The sequence below is a fragment of the Miniopterus natalensis genome, chromosome 6 (genome assembly GCF_054644295.1).
Source record: "Miniopterus natalensis isolate mMinNat1 chromosome 6, mMinNat1.hap1, whole genome shotgun sequence".
Lineage (NCBI taxonomy): Eukaryota > Metazoa > Chordata > Mammalia > Chiroptera > Miniopteridae > Miniopterus > Miniopterus natalensis.
The window spans coordinates 84,942,181-84,963,168 of record NC_142086.1 but is presented as its reverse complement, the minus strand read 5'-3'; the positions used below and the strand labels follow the sequence as shown (position 1 = coordinate 84,963,168).

The 20,988-nt window shown below is 47.9% G+C and overlaps 1 protein-coding gene across 10 annotated transcripts in view; it reads left to right on the top strand.

Moving 5' to 3' along the window:
- ERG (ETS transcription factor ERG) overlaps window positions 1-20,988 on the top strand; it is a 207,221-nt gene that overhangs the window by 114,189 nt on the left and 72,044 nt on the right. Inside the window, exon 1 of one of the 10 annotated variants that reach the window (XM_016220800.2) lies at window positions 3,101-3,374. The exons of the other annotated variants lie outside the window; for them this stretch is intronic. Coding sequence (XP_016076286.1) covers window positions 3,357-3,374 — 18 coding nt within the window. The 5' untranslated portion in view covers window positions 3,101-3,356. Of the gene's footprint in view, window positions 1-3,100; window positions 3,375-20,988 lie in introns of those variants that run through there. 10 annotated transcript variants of the gene reach the window in all.

Genomic DNA, 20,988 nt, shown 5'->3' with positions numbered 1-20,988 from the left:
TGATCGCCTGGATCCTAGGTCGATGCTCAGCCGCTGAGCCACACCCAGCCAGGCTAAACTACAACATTCTTAAAAAATTATTTTTAACCAATGGCCGGTGATCTGATTCTCCTTTATAACCTGATTTCTAACTTACCGGCATCATACCATAATTTACCATATTACCAAGTGTTCATCCCCGTATCACTCTCCCGCAGTGTTTTCAGTGATGATGAGCTTTTCATTGAATGGATGTTCAACACGGGACCAGTCAGTTGTGAGTGAATCTCCTGTTGTGTCCCAGTTAAGGTTGTGGCCCCTCGTCTCTTTGCTGTGCTCAGCCTCGTTTCTGGAACTACATCCCCCTCATCCGGGTTCTCGCCTCCCCACCTTCTTGCCGTCGGCCCCACGTGCAGAAGTGAGGAGGAGCCCCAGGGTGCGACTGTGCTGAGTCCTTAGAAAGTGGGAAGACGTGGTTTGAGGACAGACCACTGACGGTGCCCCTTTCATCGTTACAGTAAATGCGTGGTCTGCGTTACATCGTTCCCTCCTTTGTATTTGGAGTGAGGCGTGAACAGGTTTACGCAGGCCTTTGTGAAGTCACGGTCACGAGTCCGTGATGCGTAAGTACAAAGTGGGAATGTGCCATTCACTCACGCACATGCTGGGAGGGGGAGGTGCCCTGTCCCGACAGGTTCACGGCAGGCGGGCCGCCAGGTGGGGTATGCCCGCGACTGCCCTGAAGGGTCTGCCTGGTGGCCCGAAGGGTGGCCTCCAAGGAGGGGATGTGTCTAGTTGGAAGGGAAGCCCAGTCCTTCGGTGCTGAGTGAACTGGCACTGAGGCCATTAGGTGGCAGAGGCCTGGGTAGGGGAGAGGGGAGGTTGAGGTGACAGCTTCATCTTCAGGTGACTTTTCGCCTGGAAGAATGTTTGGGAAATGGTTTCCGTTTCTTCGTTACTATATTCTAATTAGTAGTTGTGCCTTCTGCTATCAATAGCCAGCAAAGTGTCTTGTTTTGTTTTTATAAAAGAACCTTGCATTAAACATTGGGAAGAGACTGGGCTTGGAGGCTGCTCTGCCCCTCTGAGACTCAGGACTTCTTTTTGAAGAGGACAGGAATCAGCCAGACACCGTGTCGTTCGAAATGAAGACGATTTTACAATTCATTATCTCAAAGTTAGCTTTTTACTAGATCAGTTTTTAAAATTTATATGCATTTTAAAAATCAGACATAATGAAATTGATGGATAGACTCTTCAGGAAATAGATCGAACAATAGCATCTGGTTTTGTGCTTTTTTTCTGTATTGTTATTAAGGAATAGAAATACATACATATCTGCATTTTACATAAATAAGAGGGAGAGGAAATGCAGAGCAAATGATGTAAATTACCAACAGTTGGAGGAACTGGGTGAAGGATATTAGTTCTTTGTATTATCCTGTAACTTTTCTGTAAGTTTGAAATTATGTTCAAAGAGAGAGTTTAAAAAAACGTCAGTGTTCATGGCTTTGAATTAGGCAGGAACCAAGGAGTTGAGGGCAGACCCTCGAAGAAGGCCTGTTCCCGGCGTGAATGCTGGGGCTTCCTGCTGCTGCGGAGACCATGGCCTAGAAACCAGGGGTCCGCGGCGACACTTCCATGCAGAATTTCCTTCCCTGGCAACTCTGTTAGCAAAGGGGTCATCCTACTTACGGCTGCTTTATGGGAAATCCATAACAGAGCCCTCCTTACTGCGGGACCACAGTTGGCATTTTAAATTAATGCTTCTAAGGAGAGCAAAAGACAAGGAACCTTGGAGGAGCTGAGAGCATTTTTCTCAGGGCTCCTGACTCCCAGTGGAAGCTACCCAGATAAAACAGCTCAGTACTTTGAAATTTTAGGGGAAACAAAATTTTAATCAGCCTGCCACCATCTCATTCATTGTTGGGAGATGAAAAGAGCGGAAATCAACATCCCTTCGAACTGTGGATGCTGAGGATTTGTCAGGTTCTGAGTTTAACACAGAACGAGATTTCGTTTATTTTCTCTTTATTTTTTCTTTCTTTGCGTCCTTATAGGTCTTTCGGTCTCTTCTTTCCTTCCTTCTTTCTTCCTCCTGATCCTTAACTCAAGGGGGAAGTCATGGGACAATAGAAGACGTACACGCTCGGGAGCTCTGACCTACGCAGGCCTGGAATCTGAGTGAAACCAGCTCTCCGACACGCAGGTCCGAAAGCAGGGGCTGCCGGATGACTCAGGACTCGGGCCATTGTGTTCTGCGGGTCCCCTGTTGAGACCACACCTCTTTACTGGTCCAACTTTTATGTAGCTAGATTCAAAGCAAAACGTTGTTTCTTCCAGAGAACAAGTAATTTCCTGAAAATGAGTAATTAAAGGCCTGCAACCCTCTAAGGAATGTTCGGGCCTCCATGAGCTGTACTTCCTTCGGTGGAAAACAGACGCGTGGGCCTGAACTCGCAGCGCGGATCCTAACGCCCCGATGAGGCCCCGCGTGGCATCTGAGTGTGCAACAGTCCTGTCGGGCTGTGGTCTGATGTTCGCCGGAGTGGGACCAGCTCGCTGACACTTGAAAGCATTTGTAGTGATTTTTGTTATTTGGGTTTTAACTAGACGTTTGAGAGCAAGGATTTGACAGGTTCATTTTCCTCTATTTTTCTCGCCTGCTTTAATTCTAGAGCTTTTGTGTTTTCAGCGGGTTTACTGTGGAGCAAATAAAAATGACGTGTTTGGAGGGAAAAAAAATGAAAGGGTTCAGGACACTCACTGGACACACAGAATAAGTGAAGGTGGTGAACACCCAGCAAGCCAGTGGCCATTATTAAACCTCGTCGTGAAATCCGTTCTACCTGCGAGGTTTCCTTTCAGGAGAAAGGGGCAGAGGGCAGGCTCCGGCCCTGGGTCGCAGTGGGGTGGCAGATCCCGAGCCGGGGGCTGCGCGGGCCTGGCACCCAGCTGCGGGTCCCCAAGGTGCAGGCGGCCCTGTGAAGCCACTCGGAGTCCCGCCACACCTGCATCCTGCCTCGGCCCCGCGTGTCACACGGCGGCACCCCAGGTCACACCTGCTGTGGCAGGCCTAGTCACAGGCAGTGGCTGCCTTTATTTTTAATAATTAAAAAAAATCTCCTGGCTGCATATCATCAAGAAAAACAACATTGTTTTCAGGGGCTCTTATCTCTCCACTCCCAAATATCCTGTTTCTTCGGGTTGGGCGGCCAGGACCAATAGAAACCTCTTCCTGCCATTGGCTGACTTCATTTCCCAGACTTAGCACAATCTCATCCGCTCTAAACAACCTCATCAAAACTACTTTCTGGTCAGAGAGAAGCAATAATTATTATTAACATTTATTAACGATCAATAAACTTGATCGCATTATGGCCAGCACTATTAAGGTAAGGAAAGGGTTCCTTTTCGTTTGACAAAATCTTGTGCTTGTTGCTCTTTTCTTTGGTTTCCTTTATCAAGGCAGATAAGTTGGGATTGGGCAACACCCCCACTGCCACAATAGAGGACAACAAGATTTCCTTTGCACTGCGTAGTAAATTTCCTTTTTCCTACTCCAACCATCCGCACGGCTTAAAAACTTCAAACTCAGAAAAAAATTGGGGTTTCTAAATTCACTGTTGAGTGCCGTGGATGCCTTCCGCGAAGGCTTTTCGGAGCGCGTCCGAATTTCCATTTTCTTTGACTCTCCCTAACGGTCTGGCCGTGTCTCTGGCGGACGGCAGTGGCCTCGGAGCAGTTGGAGGGCAGGGTTGAAGGCGAGGATGGGCTTGTCAGTGTTGATCTTTCGGATGCTGTAGGGAGTGAGTCCTGAGCACCAGGGATGCCCGCCCGTCCAGGTGGAGCTGAAGAGGTACCTGGCCAGCGGCTGCTGGTCATGGGACGTGCAGATGTTGGCTTGATTTTTTGGATCCTTCATGCTGAGAAGGGAGCGTTCTCCTAACTCAAATGGTGGTGACTCGGTTTGTTCGGTTATGTGTTTGTCTTTAATAAAATACCTACCTCTCTGAGCACTGTGAGTAAACTTTCTTCTCAGGGATGTTTGGTTTGCGGGAACCGGAGAGGAATGGCCTGTTCGTTCAGTTCTCTGTGCCGGGGGGTGTGAGGTCTGATGTGTTTTTCTTGCAGATGTGTCTGGTGTATAGTATACAGAGGTGAACGGGGGTGTAAATCTATATAGGTGAAACCTAAATGTGGCCTCATTCCTGGAAGTGAAACCGATTAATTGTTGGTGCAACTCAGCGGCAAAGAGTCCATGAAGTGCCCTCTGTTAAAATATGTTCAAGGCCACCGTGCCTTGGCGACATTTGTAGAAATGAGAAAAGTCAGCAGCAGATCCTGAAAGGAGGGAAAAGGTAGGTTTAGTGACTGCTTGCCTTTTGTTTGGTGGCGCAGAGGTGAGAGGCACTCGGCTGTGTTTTCATCAGCGGTTTTAGTTCATTTGAAAGCTCATGAAAATGGAAGTTTGTCCAGAATTGGGCCAAGGCGTTTTCAAAAATCTTCCTTGGTTTGGTCCTTTGGTAATCTGAAATTGTTTGTATTAAGGGATTCAGTGAACATCCATCGTATAAACTGTTTTTCAGAAGCTCCGTTCCGTTTTCTCTCTCAAGGTATGTTTTATTTTTCAAGGTATGTTCAATAATACAGAAAAGAATTCATGCATCAAAGACTTCCACCTTAGAGAGTTTTTTTTTTTCTTTCACTTCAGGGATTGGAACCTGCTGAAATGCAACTCTCATAGAAAGCTATCTGAGCAGAAATTACGTTATAGCCCAGAATGCTACCCTTTTTATCCGTATTTTCTCCCTTAATTAAGTTTATATTTCATAGCAATTGAATCAGATATTCTTTGTAAAGCCTGAATAGCTTGAGTACAATTTTATGTGTGTGTGTGTATTTCCAAAAAAGCCGTGTATTAAAGACCATGAAAATAACAGGCCGTTCTTCAGAGTGTGGGTGGGTGGGTACTTTTTGCAAAACACAGGTTTTACGTTTCTGAAGATCTGAAGCTATTCTCGAAGGTGGAAGGTTTTGTGACTTTCAGAATAAATTTTGGGAAATAGTTTCTACTTGTCTCGGATACTATGCTTGCTTTCACATTTTATTACAGTGCATTATCTGTGCATTGTCTGTATCTCAAGTGAGCTTTTAAAATGACGTCAAGTGAATTCCTTTTAATCCCTTAAAACAGAATCGCCCCCCTTTATAGGTAACTTCCTCTAGGACTTGTTTCTGTTAACCTTCCTGGGCAGAGTCATGAGTTGGTTTTACTGACTTGTTTATGTTTTAATGATGTGAGTGCAAAGCTCACTCGGCCCAGGGAAAGCTGAGGCTGTGCCCTGGAATTAGGAAACGGTTTTTCCTACAGGCAGTCTCCAGTCTCGCACGCACTCCAGGTTTGGTTCTTTCAGTAAATAAACCCATCAGTCGATGAAGAATCAACTGCACTGACTTGCAGTTGGCGCTCCACACCGGAGTGGGGCCTTTTCGCATTAATATGAGGCCCTACGAGGAGCTGGGAAAAGCTAACTGTTTTCACCCTGCCTCTGTGATCCTCACCGTTATTTCCCCCCATCAGTTTGGAATTGGGAACACGGTGTTTATTGGAAGAAGTAAAGGAATTTTAGGAGCTTACGTGACAGTGTCCGTTTATCGCTAAGTGGCCCTGGATTTTAAGGTCAGATGACGCGTTGTAATAAAACACACAGGCGTTGAGGGTGAGGTCCCCGCGTGCAGTTCACGGGTCAGTTTTGGTTCTGTGCCACCAGACAACACTGAGGGGTACTCAACTCCCCTCCCCCGCTTCCCCCAAAACAGCTCCCCGTTTTCCTGTAGACTCCAGGGCCTGCTGTGAGCCCTGGAACTTGATTGTGTTTCTGTTAGGGTTTTTAATCCAACCCCCCGAGACTTCCCTGACCCCTTTGTTAGGCCCCGGGCCTCTTGGGAAGTCTGACGAAGCCTGCAGGCCCCCTCAGAAGGCCGCGTTTACGGGCAGGCGGAGCACTGCAGGGCCTGGGACAGGAGGAGCCAATTCTAGTGAAAGTCCTGCTGTCCCCGGACTCCTTGGGTGGTCCAGAAACCCCCGGTAACAGCCCCTGATTCTACAGTTTAATGGTCTCGAGTCTTTAAAAAAAATGGGAGGGTGGGGATTTTCCTTGATCCCAGCGATCTGGGGCTGAAGGACGTGGAGAGCCAGCCAAGCACACAGCCTGCTGGGGTCCCGCCGGTGTGGAAAGTTACGAAGAGGCTCGCTGAGCAAGAAGCTTGGCTGCTTCCATGAGCTGCCCAAACAGGCTGCTCCCTGACTTAACAGGGGCTGGAGGGTCTGATGGAAACTGCACCGTGAAGTGTTAATTTAAGAACATACGGCATGCCCTGCACCCAGCAGACACTCAGGAGTATTGGCTATTAGGGGTCAACACAGACGCTTATTAAAAAACTAAGGTTTCTATGAAAAAAGTTCAGCTCCGCAGAGGATTTTGATGGACGTGGTGAATGAGTTAATAGCTCCAGGTTTGTGATTTTCATCAACCCGTCGGCTTACGAGGAGTAAGAACGGCTTCATCTTTTGTCACTTGGGGGGGGGGGGGGCTCTGTGACAATGGAAGGGATGGATCTATGTGAGATGCTGCTGCTGCCCTGCTCTGCAGAGACCATGTCCCCAGAGGAAGCCCTGGTCTCCTGTCCTTGCCTAAAAGTGGAATTTCAGGCCACTGTTTAAAAAGGCTCGCCTCGTGCGTTCCTGCGTGGCTCCAAACGCGGTTTGGTTTCTGGGGAAGCAGCAGCTTCTCCCAGCTCCCTGAGCCTGTGTGTGCCCTCGGCCGGGGCTCCCTGACTCAGTCACCCGGGGAGCGGAATGGGGAGCCACTGGATTTGTGGGTACCCTTTCCCGTGAAATACGCTGACAGAGGACTGCCAAGCTCTCAGAGAGTGTTCTGAAAGTCTGAACCATTTCTTAATTCTATTTCCTTTCAAGTGATTATTTCATTAGTATTTGTTTTTTTTTGCAAAACACACCTTTATTTAAAAGAAAACCCCACAAACACACTCCTGCATGTGCTTGTTAACGTCTCTTGAAAAAGCACACATAAAAATGAAGTAAATCAGGGAAAATATTGCTGCTTAGAGCTTCAGGAGAAGCGTCCCTCTTTGGGCGTGCAGCCCCACAGCAGACAGTCCCACCTGGCAACCCGGGAACTGATTGGGCGGCCGCTGCAGAGGGGACACAGGGCTCTGGGGCCCTGGGACAGCCGGAACTAGGGAGCTTCTCTGAGGTGTAAGATCTCAGAGAGTTAATAGCTCCAGGTTTATGATTTCCATCAACCCGTCAGCTTACGAGGAGTGAGAATGGCTTCATCTCTTGTCACTGGGGGGAGGGGGGGCTCTGTGACAATGGAAGGGATGGTGACAGTCTCCAGCCCTTCCAGGGCTGGTAGCACGCTCCACTGGGGCAGGATCTTTTCTCTAAGGCCAGGGGATACTCAAATGCTACAGGGGACTCATCCCTCCTTTTGCTACGGCAGGATGAGGACAGCTGTTCTCTGCCCCTGAGATCTCTGTTCTTATCTTCTGTGGCCACAGACACCTGCATTTGAAGCCATGCAAGTCACGTGACCATCCTGGGCAAGGGACCTAACCTGTCTGACCTCAGTTTCCTCACCCATAAAATGGGATTATAATGGCTGTCCTGTCCTGTCTCGTGCTGGTGCTAGTGAAGGTTGGGAGAGCCTCTAGTAGGTGCTCAATACACGGCAGCTGCCATCAGTCCATTCCTAACAACTCGCGCTGTCCTTCTGGCCTGGCTCTGAACTCTCTCGATTTTTCCGTTACCCCGCTTCAGGTGCGAAGTCCAGAGCCACACAGATTTTGTTCCAAAGCTTTTGAGGAGGCAGAATAACGGGGACCCTTGTGCATGTCAGGGAGGCACACTGGGCCTGGGAGGCCGCAGCCGGGGGAGGTCAGGAGGCGGGAGCTTGTCGCACCCTTGAATAAGGGCGTGACACTGGGCAGGCGCCACGCAGCTGGCAGGCTGCGGGCTCTGTGCTGAAGGGCAGAGGCCGGCGATGCCTCCCCATCCTGACTGGGGCAGGAGCAGGGTACTGGAAGGCCTCCACTCTTCTGTATTCTCAGTAATTTTGAAAAATGCACTTTGTTGTTTTGTACAAATTATAGTACTAAAACATTCTCATTGTAGAGAAAATGAGGGGGAAAAAATTGCAAAGTCAATACAAATTGCTCCTAATCCCGCTCAGCCAGAGAAAATGACTAACATCTGGTGTCTCCCTACTGTGTTTCCGTCTGTCTTTCTGCCTACCTGTCTTGCTTTTCTCAGTAACATTGTTTTTCAAACAGTTCCCCGTGTCACTCAAAATATTTGATAAACAGAATTTTTATGCTTAAGTATATTCCATCTAAAATAATAATTTATATAACCAGTATCATGTTGTAGGAAATAATACTGCTTTCGGTTTTTCACTAACTACATTGCAATACATTCTCTAATTTTTAAAAATTCACTTTATTAGTACTGGTGCTCAGGAAGGACTTATTGAACCAATGGGTATGCGTATTTTTTAAGTCTCTGCCAAATTTAAATATTTGCCAATTAAAAAAAAATTGGCCCGTTTCCTCTCTGGAAGGGTTGTACCAGTTTCCACGTCTTTGAGCCACAGATGAGGCCAGGCTCCCTGCATGCATAACAACTCTGAATGTTTTACTCTTTGAATCTTTGCCATCCTGATCGGCAAGCATGGAATCTCACTTCTATTTGTGTTTCCTTAATTACAGCACTTCGTCCCATTTCAGCTGGTGGCCCCTGGGGCCTCCGGAGCCTTTCTCCCTCATTCGTTCACTCCTGTTTATCAGACCTCTTTCCCACGTATTCCCCCTGTTGAACTTGGCTGAGGCGTGTTTCATGAAGCTGAAGATCATTCCTCATCCTGTCCGCTCGCTCCCGCTTCGTTTCTTTCTTGTCAGCACCTTCTCCTGGCTCTGCTTGCGTTTGTGAGCACTGCACAGACCTTCATGTGTGCCCGCGTAAGCTGTGCAGCCTGCCTTTAGTGACAGTCCTGTCCATCTCTTCTGTGTCCCCAGCAGTGACTGGCAAACTGTAGAGGTTCAATGAAAATTCATCGAAAAAATAACTTTTAGTTAAGATCCTTTGAAGTCCTAGAGAAAATGAGTATAGTCTCCTGGAGGGCAGCTTATCCCGCAGTTCTAAACAGGGTAACCTTGGTATCGTAGGTGTTAAATAGAAGTCCTATTTCTTTAGACCTAGTTCTCCTGGTCAAGTAAAAATTAAATAGAATTATGTTGATGTTTAAAAGAGCACAGGAAAATATTTTTAAAAGGTAGCTATTGTATCTTGAGTTTATAATCCCAATGAACATCATCAGGACCACTGGTTCCATGCCCTGCTCTGCTGGGCGCTCCTGTGATCTCATGTGGTACTCGCGCAACCTGGATGCTGCTGGGTTTTGTACCAAGAGAGGATTAAAGAGGTTGAGAGTATTGCTCAAGTCACACAAATCTCTTTGCTTCCCCTCCATTTATCATCAGTTGATCTCTTTTTCCTGCTGCTATTGGCCCTAGCCTCAAAGATTAAATTGCTGTGCAGGAAAAAACGATGTCCTCAATGATATAGTGATACAGCTCATTGAATAATGGAAAATATTATAATTGGCGAATTCATGTTACTGCTTTTGTATGAAAAAAGGTCCAGAGGCAACAATGATTGTACTCTCGGTGGCTGATGGAGAAAAAGTGCCAGAAAACTCAGGAGCTGAAGGTCTAGCACCAGATGCTATATTTGCCTGGTGCCCAGAATTCTTTCCATATTTGGCAGTTTCCAAGGGGCAGTGGTTCTAGATCCCAGACCAGCTGCTGATTTAAGTTTCCTCATCTCGAGTGTCAACTTCCTCACCCTCCTCTTGGCATCGAACATGAAAGTGCAGCTCACAGTTTTCCATCGGGCCTCACTGAGCCCTTCGGGGGCGTTTGTGGAACTCACTCCGGGAAGAGGGGTGATCTGCTGTTGCGCACAGATAAGTCCCAAGACATTTAGAAAAGAAAGGCCAAGGCCAAGCAGAATTATTTATTTTTAAAGCCACATCATTGTCCAATCATAACATTACCATCAGGGCTGCCTCTTCAGAGGTGTTTGTTCAAGATGATGCGTGTCCAATTCTGGAGAATATGCCCTGGCTGGTGCTGCCCAGTGGTTAGAGCGAGGGCCCACAGACTGCAGGGTCGAGGGCCTGATTCTGGTCGAGGGCACGTACCTCGGTTACAGGCTCAATCCCTGGCCCTGGTCAGGCGGGGCACGTGCGGGAGGTGACCAATCGATGTGTCTCTCTCACATTCATGTTTCTCTCTCTGTCCTTCCCCCTCCCTCCCACTCTCTCTGAAAAATCAATGGAAAAAAACATCCCCGGGTGCAGATTAACAACAACAACAGGAATTCTGGAGAATATAATAAAGAACATTTAGAACATATCATGCAAAGAACCCATGCTCCTGTGTTGGGCACAGTCACCTTTCAGCCATTCTGCCTCCATGATTTAACGTCTCTCTTCCCATTTTTAAGTTACAGCATAGCAAATTGTTGGGGTTTTTTTCATTGAACAACTATCGACAGAGCCAGCACAAAAGAGAGAATCCTCCCCCCCTTCATAGTCCCCCAAGGCCATGAATTCCAATCATCAGCCAATGGCGGGTTTGCCATCCCCTCCCCTTGGGGTCCCGTTGGGTCTTGCCCAGTTTCATTGTTTAAGGTTAACCGTATGCATGCGATGCTCACCTTTGAGGAAGAGGAAACTGTTGAAGCAACACTTTGGAATTTGCCAACACAATTAGTTTGTGTCTCAATTTGAGGCACATTTCCCAAGATGTTGCTCCAAGTTTTAAAAAGAAATGTATGTGGTTTTATATTGCGAAGCCCTCTCTGGATCTGTGTCGTCTGTATGTGTTACCTGGTGCGCAGAGAGCGGCAGGCTCGTGAAGGTTAACCGGAGCAGGCACAGCCTGCATTTATCTTACGCCTAGGGAGGCACTTGATTCTCGATTTCTCCACGGCACCCTTAAAATAGCCTCTGTGGGGAAGGGATTGGCCTTATCTTGCTCGCGAGGAAAGGGAGGCGGAGATGCAGAGGCTGGTGAGGGGAAGGGGAAAGGGGCTGGCCTGGGAGCTGGTGGCTGGAGCTGCAGCCTGATGCTGTGGGCCCTCAGCAGGTGATTCACCTCTCCTGGCCTTGTCCCTTCTTGGGATCGAGGGAAATGGCCTTCCTCGCATTTCCTTGACGAGTCACTTAGCTCACAATAGCTGGGTCTTTCTCCATTGTAACAGGAGTTTCTGCTTCACGGGGTTATGGTGAGATGAATGGAGTTGGCCCACATGTGAAGTCCTGAATACGTGTCAGCGAATTTTATTATTCATTCAAGTCAGATTTTCCCTGCAGGACTAAAATCAGGAAATCCATAAAAGCTTTACTTTTCTTTCCATTTCTGCTACAGTTTGTGAATTGAGATTGTTTTAGGTAGCCAGTGTTCCTCTGACTAACATGTTCTTGTCTCTTTATTATGAAATAAAACCCTTACAGAACGGCGCGTGCTCGGTGCGAGGGCCGCTCCCTGCCGAGCCTGCCCCGGCCTCTGCACAGCCGGTGCTGGGAGACCTTCGAGTCCTTGTCGCCCTCTGCTTCCCTCTGTGTGTCTCACTCTCGAGTCCCTTCCCTCCTCTCTCTCCTGCTTTGGGAGAGCTGACGAGCCAGCGGGAGGTTTTATAACGTAACGAGGAGGAGGAGGAGCTCCTAGAACACCCCAGATGCTCGGGGGTTCCTCTCTGACCCGCTTTCACCCGCTTTGCGCTGCCTCGCACAGGCACTGGGTCCCTTCCCCCATCCCAGGAAATCTGGCACAGTTTGGCTGCAAACCTTGAATCTGGACTAAAGAAATAAAGAGATTGAGCGGGGGGCTCTGCCTGGGCGAGGGAGAATCATCCAAAGCAGTAGCTACACCTCGACTTCTGCTTCCTCCCTCTCAACCTCATCTTGTGTGAACTCCTAGAGTTCGCAGCACATTTCTATTCACCTATAAAATACTGTCCAAGGTCCAACGCAGGTGACGTTGTGACTTCTGAATGATCCGTGCCACCGGTGTGTGTGAACATGGAGAGTCCTGCTGGCTTTACCTGTGAGGCCAAAGACAGTGAGCTCTGTGAAGCGCGTGTTAAGCAGAGCAGAGAAATAGCCCTGGCGTTGCTAGAGTAGCTCCCATTGGAGCAGGCCACCCTGTGTCTTGGGCCCCTGAGACAGCCCCTTCTGTCCTACCCAGAAAGCCAGTGGCAGGGGCTCGCTCACTACTGGAAGCACAATCAGATTGCAAACAGTTTTGATAAGAAGCGGGTTATGAAATAAGCGCACGTGCGTGTTTTCAAGCCTTGTTCTTGGGAGATGGAAAACATCTTTTTTTAGACCCCGTGTTTACTGCTTTGGTAAACAGTAAAATGCTGCTGTAGCAATTACCTTGAGGATAAAGGGCTTGTAGACAGATACTTCCTGCGCCCGCTTCCGACGCAGATAGCCAGGCCGGCCAGGGCCTCGGGCTGCGGGGAGGGCTCCGGTGGAAACTTCCTCTGCGGGAGCGGCCGCTCGCTCGTTATGGCCTCTCCTAGGGGAGTAGCCGGGCTGCAGATGCCCAGGCAGAAGTCTCTGTCTTGAAATAGGTAAAAATAGGGTGTTTCTAAAGCAGTGGCTTCAGCCCCTGGCCCTCATCCTTGGTCTTGTCCATTGCTGGTTTCTAGGGAGAAGAGTGTAACTGGACTAGATAGGTCTGTGAGTGAGCTGCGTGCCCCGCAGGCACCTCGGCCTCCTTTTTATCACAGGGAACGATGCACAAGTCTGCTTTTGTATCTGCTGGGAAATGAGCCACTTTGAGATCCAGTGGGAAGTTTTTTCCCCTGGTTATTGAGTGTAACGGTCATTTTAGCTTTTTCTTTCCTTAGCCAAGCCAACATCACCAGATTTGGGTACACAAATCTCAGGGCACAGATTGTTCTCTGTGCTGATTTTACACTGGTTATTAAATCCCAATGAGTGCATTGTTTAGGCCCTTTGAACCAGAGCAAATAAAAGCACACCACACAAACACTGAACAATAGGGAATCATCAATTATCCATCCACAGGATGTGTCCCTTACCAACTGGCCCCTTTGTAGGGGAAAAAATACATCAAGTCAACAAACAGTAACACTGAACAATAAACTAAATAAAATAAATAGCACCTGAAAGCCACACAACTGAAGCACTGGCAAAGTGCCACCGAGCGATGTTTACCTACTGCAAGCAAGGAAACCTGCGGCTCCACCCAGATCGCCCGTGGGTCCCTGAGATAATCAGAAAACAGAGTGGCCCTGAAGTGTTGGCTCATGTCTTGGTAAAACACCTCCTCTGATGAGAAAGTGCCTGTGAGCTTTGCATTGCAATGGACTAAAGGGCCAAGGGACAGTCCTCATTCAGCACAGATTCTGTAGGTGAGGATGACTGACAGGCAGGGAGGCAGAGAGACTGACCCCGAGAAGCTGCCAGACAAGGTTAGATGCAGTCATGTCTTAGGAAGGTGCTAGTCCGTGAATATACGCCAGTGATTTTATCTACACACTCAGTACATGTACTTCGGTTGAGTTGACACGAAATGACCCAAAGAGCTATTCTCTTTGGGGGACTCATTTGTTTATATACCTTGGCTCACTGTACAACCTCAGGGTCCTTCTGTTTGAGTGACGACTGCTCTCTTCCTCTGCATTTGTTCCCCCCATGCCTCTATGGTGCAGCCTTGTTAGCTGTTAGTGAAACTCTGAGAGGCATCTCCTGAATCCCCCAACATGTTTCCAGATGCTTCCTCACTGCTGCTGCTTTGCACAATGACTGCTCTGACCTCCCGAGGCTGTACTGGTTCCAGAGCCCTGGGAATCTCAGTGTGCGATGCTGGGGCAGGGCCGTCCAGCAGAGACACTCATCTTTGGTGCCAGATGGAGTGGCACCCCTGTTGGCATTCCCCCTGAGAATCACCACCGTCCGCCTGAGGATTGGGCTTGTTTTTTTTTTTAAGCCTGAAGTGAGTACAGGTCCAGTATATCCACTGAGTAACATATTATTCAGACAACCACAGTCAAGCTGTGTTCTTTTCCCCCATTTCAAAAATAATTTTTGTAGGCGATTAGGAAATAAAAATTTAGAAAAAAATTAAAATGATTGATAATACATCATCGAGAGTCTTTTAAGACTTTCTTCTTTTGGATTTTGGGAGTCATCTTTTGAAGGGACTCCTCCAATATGCTTTGGGTATTTATAGTTTCTTCTAAAGAGATGCAAGTAGTTCCCTATATGTTATCTGTTTTTATCTCATGCTAGTCCTTGGAGGATAGTGGAGAAAACATAGTAGAGTCACCATCGAGAGTCCATTTACTTGGTTTAAGCAACATGTTAACCAGACTTCGAGCAGCTGAACTCAGCTGCATTTTCATGAGCTCAAGAGACCAGTAGTTTGAGGCTCCAATAAAAAACCAAGATAGGGGACTGTGAGATGTCTATGGTCTCTCCCTGAGCCTCTTCTCTGTCCTGTGCCAGTGAAGGGACCAGTTCATACAATGTGGAATGACAGCTGGTGTCTGGAGTGGCCCTGGACTGGAAGGAAGGAGTCAACTGCTGTTTTGAACTAAAGACTAGAGCTGGCACCCTCTTTAGAGAAGGAGAGCAGGCATCTACTGAGTGATCACATTGCCCGTCAATGTCCATCATTCAGAATCTATGGGACCTTACTGACCACCAGAGACTCTCGCCACACCGGTTGTTAAAGTTTCGTGCTTGACGCCTTAAGTGATACAGCTGTTGTCTTGTAGTCTTGTATCTGCACTGACCATGCCTGGTAAGAAACAATCAACGTCTATGCGATAAATATTCCATAAGTGAGTGAACATCTGCTTGGATGATATGCATGAGTGAGCGCATTTGTTAGTGAGGTGGTACCTGATACCAGGTCATAAAGAATTCATTCGCTTAATCCAGTGAGGAGTTATTTTTTTAAAATATGTTTTTATTGATTTCAGAGAGAGGAAGGGAGAGGGAGAGAGAGAGAGAGAAACATCAACGATGAGATAGAAACATCAATGATGAAAGAGAGTCATTGATCAGCTGCCTCCTGCACACCCCTTCCACCCGAGCATGTACCCTGACCGGGAATTGAACCATGACCTCCTGGTTCATAGGTTGACACTCAACCGCTGAGCCACGCCGGCCAGGCCAGTGAGCAGTTATTGACTTCTTACATGCAAAGCATCATGTTAGTGGTCCCTAGAAGGTATGAGAGAAGCTATGCTTCTTGACCAGGAGAGAATTATCACTGTGTCTTGGGAGCAGTATCTTGCATGCTTCTGTGGTCATATTCGAATGCCTAGTGAGACGTCAGTGCGTGTGTGACCTGAAGAGCTGCTGTGTTTGGGAAGGCGGGCTGGTGGTGCAGCCGCCCAGAATCTAGTTGGATTCTGAACGTTTGTGAGCACGTGACTTACGAGCTCTCGCTGTGTCTGCTGGGCCAGAGTTGGAGACACTTCCCACTGACACCTACAAGCAGAAATCCAGCCTTCAGAGCCTGCATTTTGTTACATGACACTTGTCTGGATGAAGCCTCAACCCAAGCAGGCTTTTTGTTTTTACTGAGAGGCCACACCTCCCAGTGTTTACATATCGGGGCTTTGCATTGGGTCATCTAACTGTCCAAGTGTTACAAACCCCTGAAGTCATAAGAAGCTGTGTTTAATGGACTCTGATGGGCACTGTTTGCTTTTCTTTTGCTGCTGTAGCCACGCCTTTGAATTCTCAGTGAAGCTGTAACTTAATCTCTTGGACACATCTACTGGTGTCCAGGACGGTCCACACCAAGGGTTTCAATGTTCATTGGTGATTGGGCAGCGCCTCCAGCACTGTCATTGTTATATAAATGGCATCTGCAATAGCAACGATGTGCTGGAACATGTTCATGAAAAGCTGAGCTCTTTGTATCCAATTGCAAGATAATCCGCTTTATAATAATGATTAACTTTAATAGCCTTTAACAATCAATTTAGCTAAGCCAGATAATAAAATGGAATTTCCTACTGAAATGTTCTGTTTAACCAATAGATTATTTAACTTAACGAGCCTTACTGGTCAAACTGTTATATATATAAGCCAAAGAAAATGTGACCTTCGTAAAACCTAAAGTATTCTTTTATCTTGGGGAGATTGTTTTTTATGAACTGTGTTTCAATCTAACAATTTCACAGTCTGCCTCACCTTGTTTCCCCGGGGCCGAGCATAGTTCTTGGCATATAAAGTGCTTCTCCATAAATATTTGCTGAATGAATGAGCATGTGAGTGAATGACCAAGTGTGGAGGGAAATCTTTCCTTGGGTGAGGTATGTCTTCAGCAGTGTATGTGACTAAAGACTTGGTCCCTCTCCCAGCAGAACTATCATCTAGTTGCTTAGGAGTTGAAGAAAAGGAAGCAGTTTTTATTTGGGAGTCAAAAAGTTGGAAGAGCCTGCAGGTGTGGCTCAGTGGTTGAGCGTCAACCCATGAACCTGGAGATCATGGCTCTGTTCCCGGTCAGAGCGTATGCCTGGGTTTCGGGCTTGATCCCCAGTAGGGGGCGTGCAGGAGGCAGCTGATCAATGATTCTGTCTCATCATTGATGTTTCTCTCTCTCCCTCTCCCTTCCTCTCTCTGAAATCAATAAACACGTTAAAAAAAAAAAAAGTTGGAAGAAACCCGATTGATTATCTAGGATTCCAGTGTTTCCCAACCCAATTATACTTTGGCTCACTACACTCTTAATATTTTTTAGGATAATTAAAAGGAACTCCTAGGAGAGCTGGGCTTTTGTTGGGAGTAGACATGAAGCAATCCAAATTGGGACTAATTTGCCCACAAATGTTGGTCAGAAAAACATGCTAAAGAAATTATATTTTAATTTCCATTTTCAAAACTTCTAACGTTATTTTCAAACAAAACCTTGAGAGATTTAAAGACATTTGTCAAACACATCCCCACATGATTGTCATTAGAATGTGGACTAGACATTTCTCCGCAGTGGACCAGGAGCCTTTTTCCTAAGCAGAAAAATCAGGGCATGGTCAGACAGGGGAGTTTCCGTGAAAAGGTTTTACAAAACCAGTGGGATCCTGAAAAATTCAGGCTCTCGGGTCTCTGGAACCAGGAAGGTCCCTGATTCTTGGCACAGTCTGGCGTACTTCTGAAAGCTGTACTAATTCTATTAATCAAAGCAAGGGCCCTGGAGTGCCCTAAAACAGCAACACTTTTGTTAAAAACACCATCCCCAGCAGTATATTAGTTTCCTAGGGCTGCCATAGCAAATTTCCACAACTGGCTGGCCTAAAACGGTGGAAATTTATTGTCTTGCTGTTTTGGAGGTCAGCAGTCCAAATCAGGGTGTTGGCAGAGCAGGGTCCTCCCAGAGGCTTTGAGGGACAACCTGTCCCAGGCCCCCTCCCAGCTCCTGGTGGTTCTCACAGCCCTCGTGTTCCTTGGGTTGTAGCGGCATCACTCGAGTCTGTCTTCAGGTCGCCGTCTTCTCTGAGTCTTTGTCCTCCTGGGTCTCTTATGAGGATGCTCTTGTTGGATTTAGGGACTACCCTCCTCTAGTGTGATCTCGTCTCAGTCCTTACCTTAATTCCACCTGCGAAGATCTTTTTTCCAAATAAGGCCACTTTCTGAGGTTCCAGGTGGATGTGGCGGAGGGGACACTGTTTAATCCACTGCAGGTAGGAAGGAGACAAAATGGGTTTCCAGGGTGGCAGCTTCTCTTCTGGACGGCACTCTCCTGTTAGCAGAGCAGGACGCCACTCGCTGAGGAGGCCTAGCCCCTGAGGTGCTGATGCTGGGAGCCTTACGTTCCTCCGTACGGGTAAATCACTTACGTGTAGATACCATTTTGGAATATGAGAATGCAGTGAGTTTCATTGAAAAAACTGTACAGCTTCACAGCGTGAACGTCAGGCATGTCATCGCTGATCAAAACAAAAATCACTGTCAGGCAGAGTGTTCACCCCGCAGCCGTTTCAGTTTCACAAGATACCGAGTTTGATGCTGCGGTTTCCCTTATCTCACAGTGCTGCTCGGTCAGTGTCAAGAAGTGCACCAAGGTTAGGGCCCCGCCCGCCCCTCGGTCCCGTGGGGATTTGCTGCTCAGGCAGCCGGTCATCCTCGGTCATCCTCGGTCATCCTCATGCCACCTGCTCCGTCCAGACGAATGGGTGAAGGTGCTGTTGGCACCTTTTAAGAATTATGCACGTGTCCGTCTCCCCTCAAGTCTTCCAGTTGAGCACATGCTTCTAAGACGGACTCGGAAAACGGTGGCGTGGCCTGTGTTTCTGCCCAGGCGCTACGGTTTCATTGTTGTCTTTTGCCTCTGGTACCTGCTGAAGTTACATACACAGAGGATTTGAGCCCAGGAACTGGAGCTGCCCGCAGACATTCTGGTGTTAGGTGTTGTCAAACGGATCTGACTCCGAGCCAAAAATTGAACTTCATCTAACCGCTTACTTGGAAGGCTCTGCAAGGTTTACTTGGGAAAGAAATGTATATTTACACTGAGAACCAGATCAGGGGCTCTTGCCATGCTGTGTGTGTGTGCCCCTGTCTCCTCCAAGGACACACGATGGTCACTTGGGGGTGAAAGCTGGCCAGCTCAGGTGCCTGTAGCTCATCCCCCCTCACCTTGGGCGAAGGCACCAGGAAGCTCCCACGTGGCTGGGAGAGTTGGACCATGGAATCCTTTGCTTGTATGTAACTTGCTGCCAATGCAGAGATGGTATAAATTACTGTGAGCAGGCGTCAGTCCCATGTGCTCTCTTTTCCCAGCTCCTGCTCTGGGGAGTAAGGGCTTCTTTCCCACTGCACGCAGGAGGAGGCAGGGACGCGCACAAGTGCAAGCCGGGAACACAAGACCCTGGGCCAGGACGCTTTGCCCTCGGTGTACACCTCTGTCTTGTCACTCCCTAGTGCTGTTATTAGAGGCCGGGCTGGAGACCAGCGTGAGGGAGGCAGACCTTGGAAACTTAGCCTTCGAGTACAGACATCCCTGCAGCCTTGGATGTCATGACTCAGCCTCTGGAAAAAGAGAAATAGGGTTTGAAGGAGGTGGAAGATCTAGTGTTAAGATGGACTGTTTTGAGAGCTGTCTTTGGCCATCATGAAGACTGGATTAAAACCTTGGGAGAGAGAAATTTGTTTAGAATATGGTAAAACCTAAGTGCAGTCCCACTAGCAGACAGACCTGTTGTTTACACAGAGCATCTGCCCTCAGGTTCCTTTGCATCTGTGCTTAACTGTTCGTGTTCAGGGCCCTGTGTGGGGTGTGTCATGCACCCACATTGGTCTATATCCACCTGTAAGGTAGATGGGTCTGATCCTTTATCATTAATACCATGGACATGGTGCAGCGGCTCAGTATAAAGTAATGCTAAAGCCAGCTATTGCCTGAGTGGCAAGTTGTATGACCTCCGAGATTTCTCTTCAGTGTTGTGAAAGCTATTTTTAGTCGTAGGGTCCCAACCACTCAGCATTTCCCATGGGCCAGCGCACACAGATAAGGTGAGATCACAGGTTTGCTCCCCGTGAAAGTGAATAACTTCTTAGAGATAAAAAAAAAACCAACACCTCCCTTCTGTGACCACAACTGCATCACTCATGCAAATACCTGTCGGGCTTGCAAGAGGAATCGAGTCAAGAGAGAAGATAGCTCAGTGCAAATATTCCTGCTGTTGGGCAAGAAGAAAAAAAGGAAAGAACACACCACCCAAGTGTGCTCCCATTAGCAGATGTGTTCCCACATGAAACCGACTCTGTCCAACGCCCCGAGCTAGTGGCTTTATGTAAGAATGCCCCGAGCGGTTTTCATGCGAATAGCCGCAGCTTGCTCAGACGGCGGCCCAGCTACCTGAGCTAGAGCAGAGCTGAGCCTCACCTTCCCCCTGGACTTTGTCATCCCCGCACATCTGCAGAAAGAGGCCGTTTACGTGAAATTCAAATCTGGTTGTTTAGTCTACAAGGCGGGGGGGAAGGCCTCTGTCTCTTTAATGTTTATAACGGTTGGACAGAGCTTGTCGGGTGAAGGTTAATTGCTCTCCAGTTTAAGCAGTTGTGTGCCCAGATGGGTTATCAGGGCTGAACACTCGTTACAAGATTAATCTCATTTCCGACAAGACTTCCCTTTCCTTCAACTGATTTTTGCCCAGCGATTGGAGCTGTCAGCAGCCGTTGAAAGAAGGGTGGATTACTCTGGGATATGAATGCTGGTGCGCGGGGAAACAATGCCGAGCGGTGTCCTATCTCAGGGAACATCTCCAGGAGAGCACATCTCAGGGGTGCTGCGAAGGCTAAGGCTTCTAAACAGCAGGGACAGCTGGGCCGCTTAGACCAGTGCTCCCTGAAATCGCGCAAGGCACTCAGCCGCCTCTTCGGCGCAGGACCTGCTCTTACGGGAGACAGGAGGCCTGCGCCTGCTTCTGCAGGTTTCATTACTGTGCTCTGATCACATCTTCTGGGCCCCACTGCTGTGGTGGGGAACTTTGTGCAGTGTCTGCAGTGAATTCTGTGGCCGGAGATGCCTCTCCTGAGACACCCCCCGCATTTAATTCCTGTGCGCATTTCAGGCTTCTGCTTAATAACGGGTTTCTGAGATACCATCACCACGTATTTGCCTAAAATCAGTGGGCAGATTTTTTTTAATTTATTTTTTTGATAACTAGTAGCTTCATTTCTTTGGTTTGTCTCAAGACATTCTTCCACAATCATGGCCAAGAAGCTTTTGATCCCTGTGAGATTTGGAGTGTGCGAATCAACTCATTTATTTCTTTACTGTCTCTTGGGCACCCACTGTGGCCATGGGCATGCGGGACAGGCTCACTGGTTGCCTGTAGGGATGGGGGAGGGTGTGACAAGTAGAACA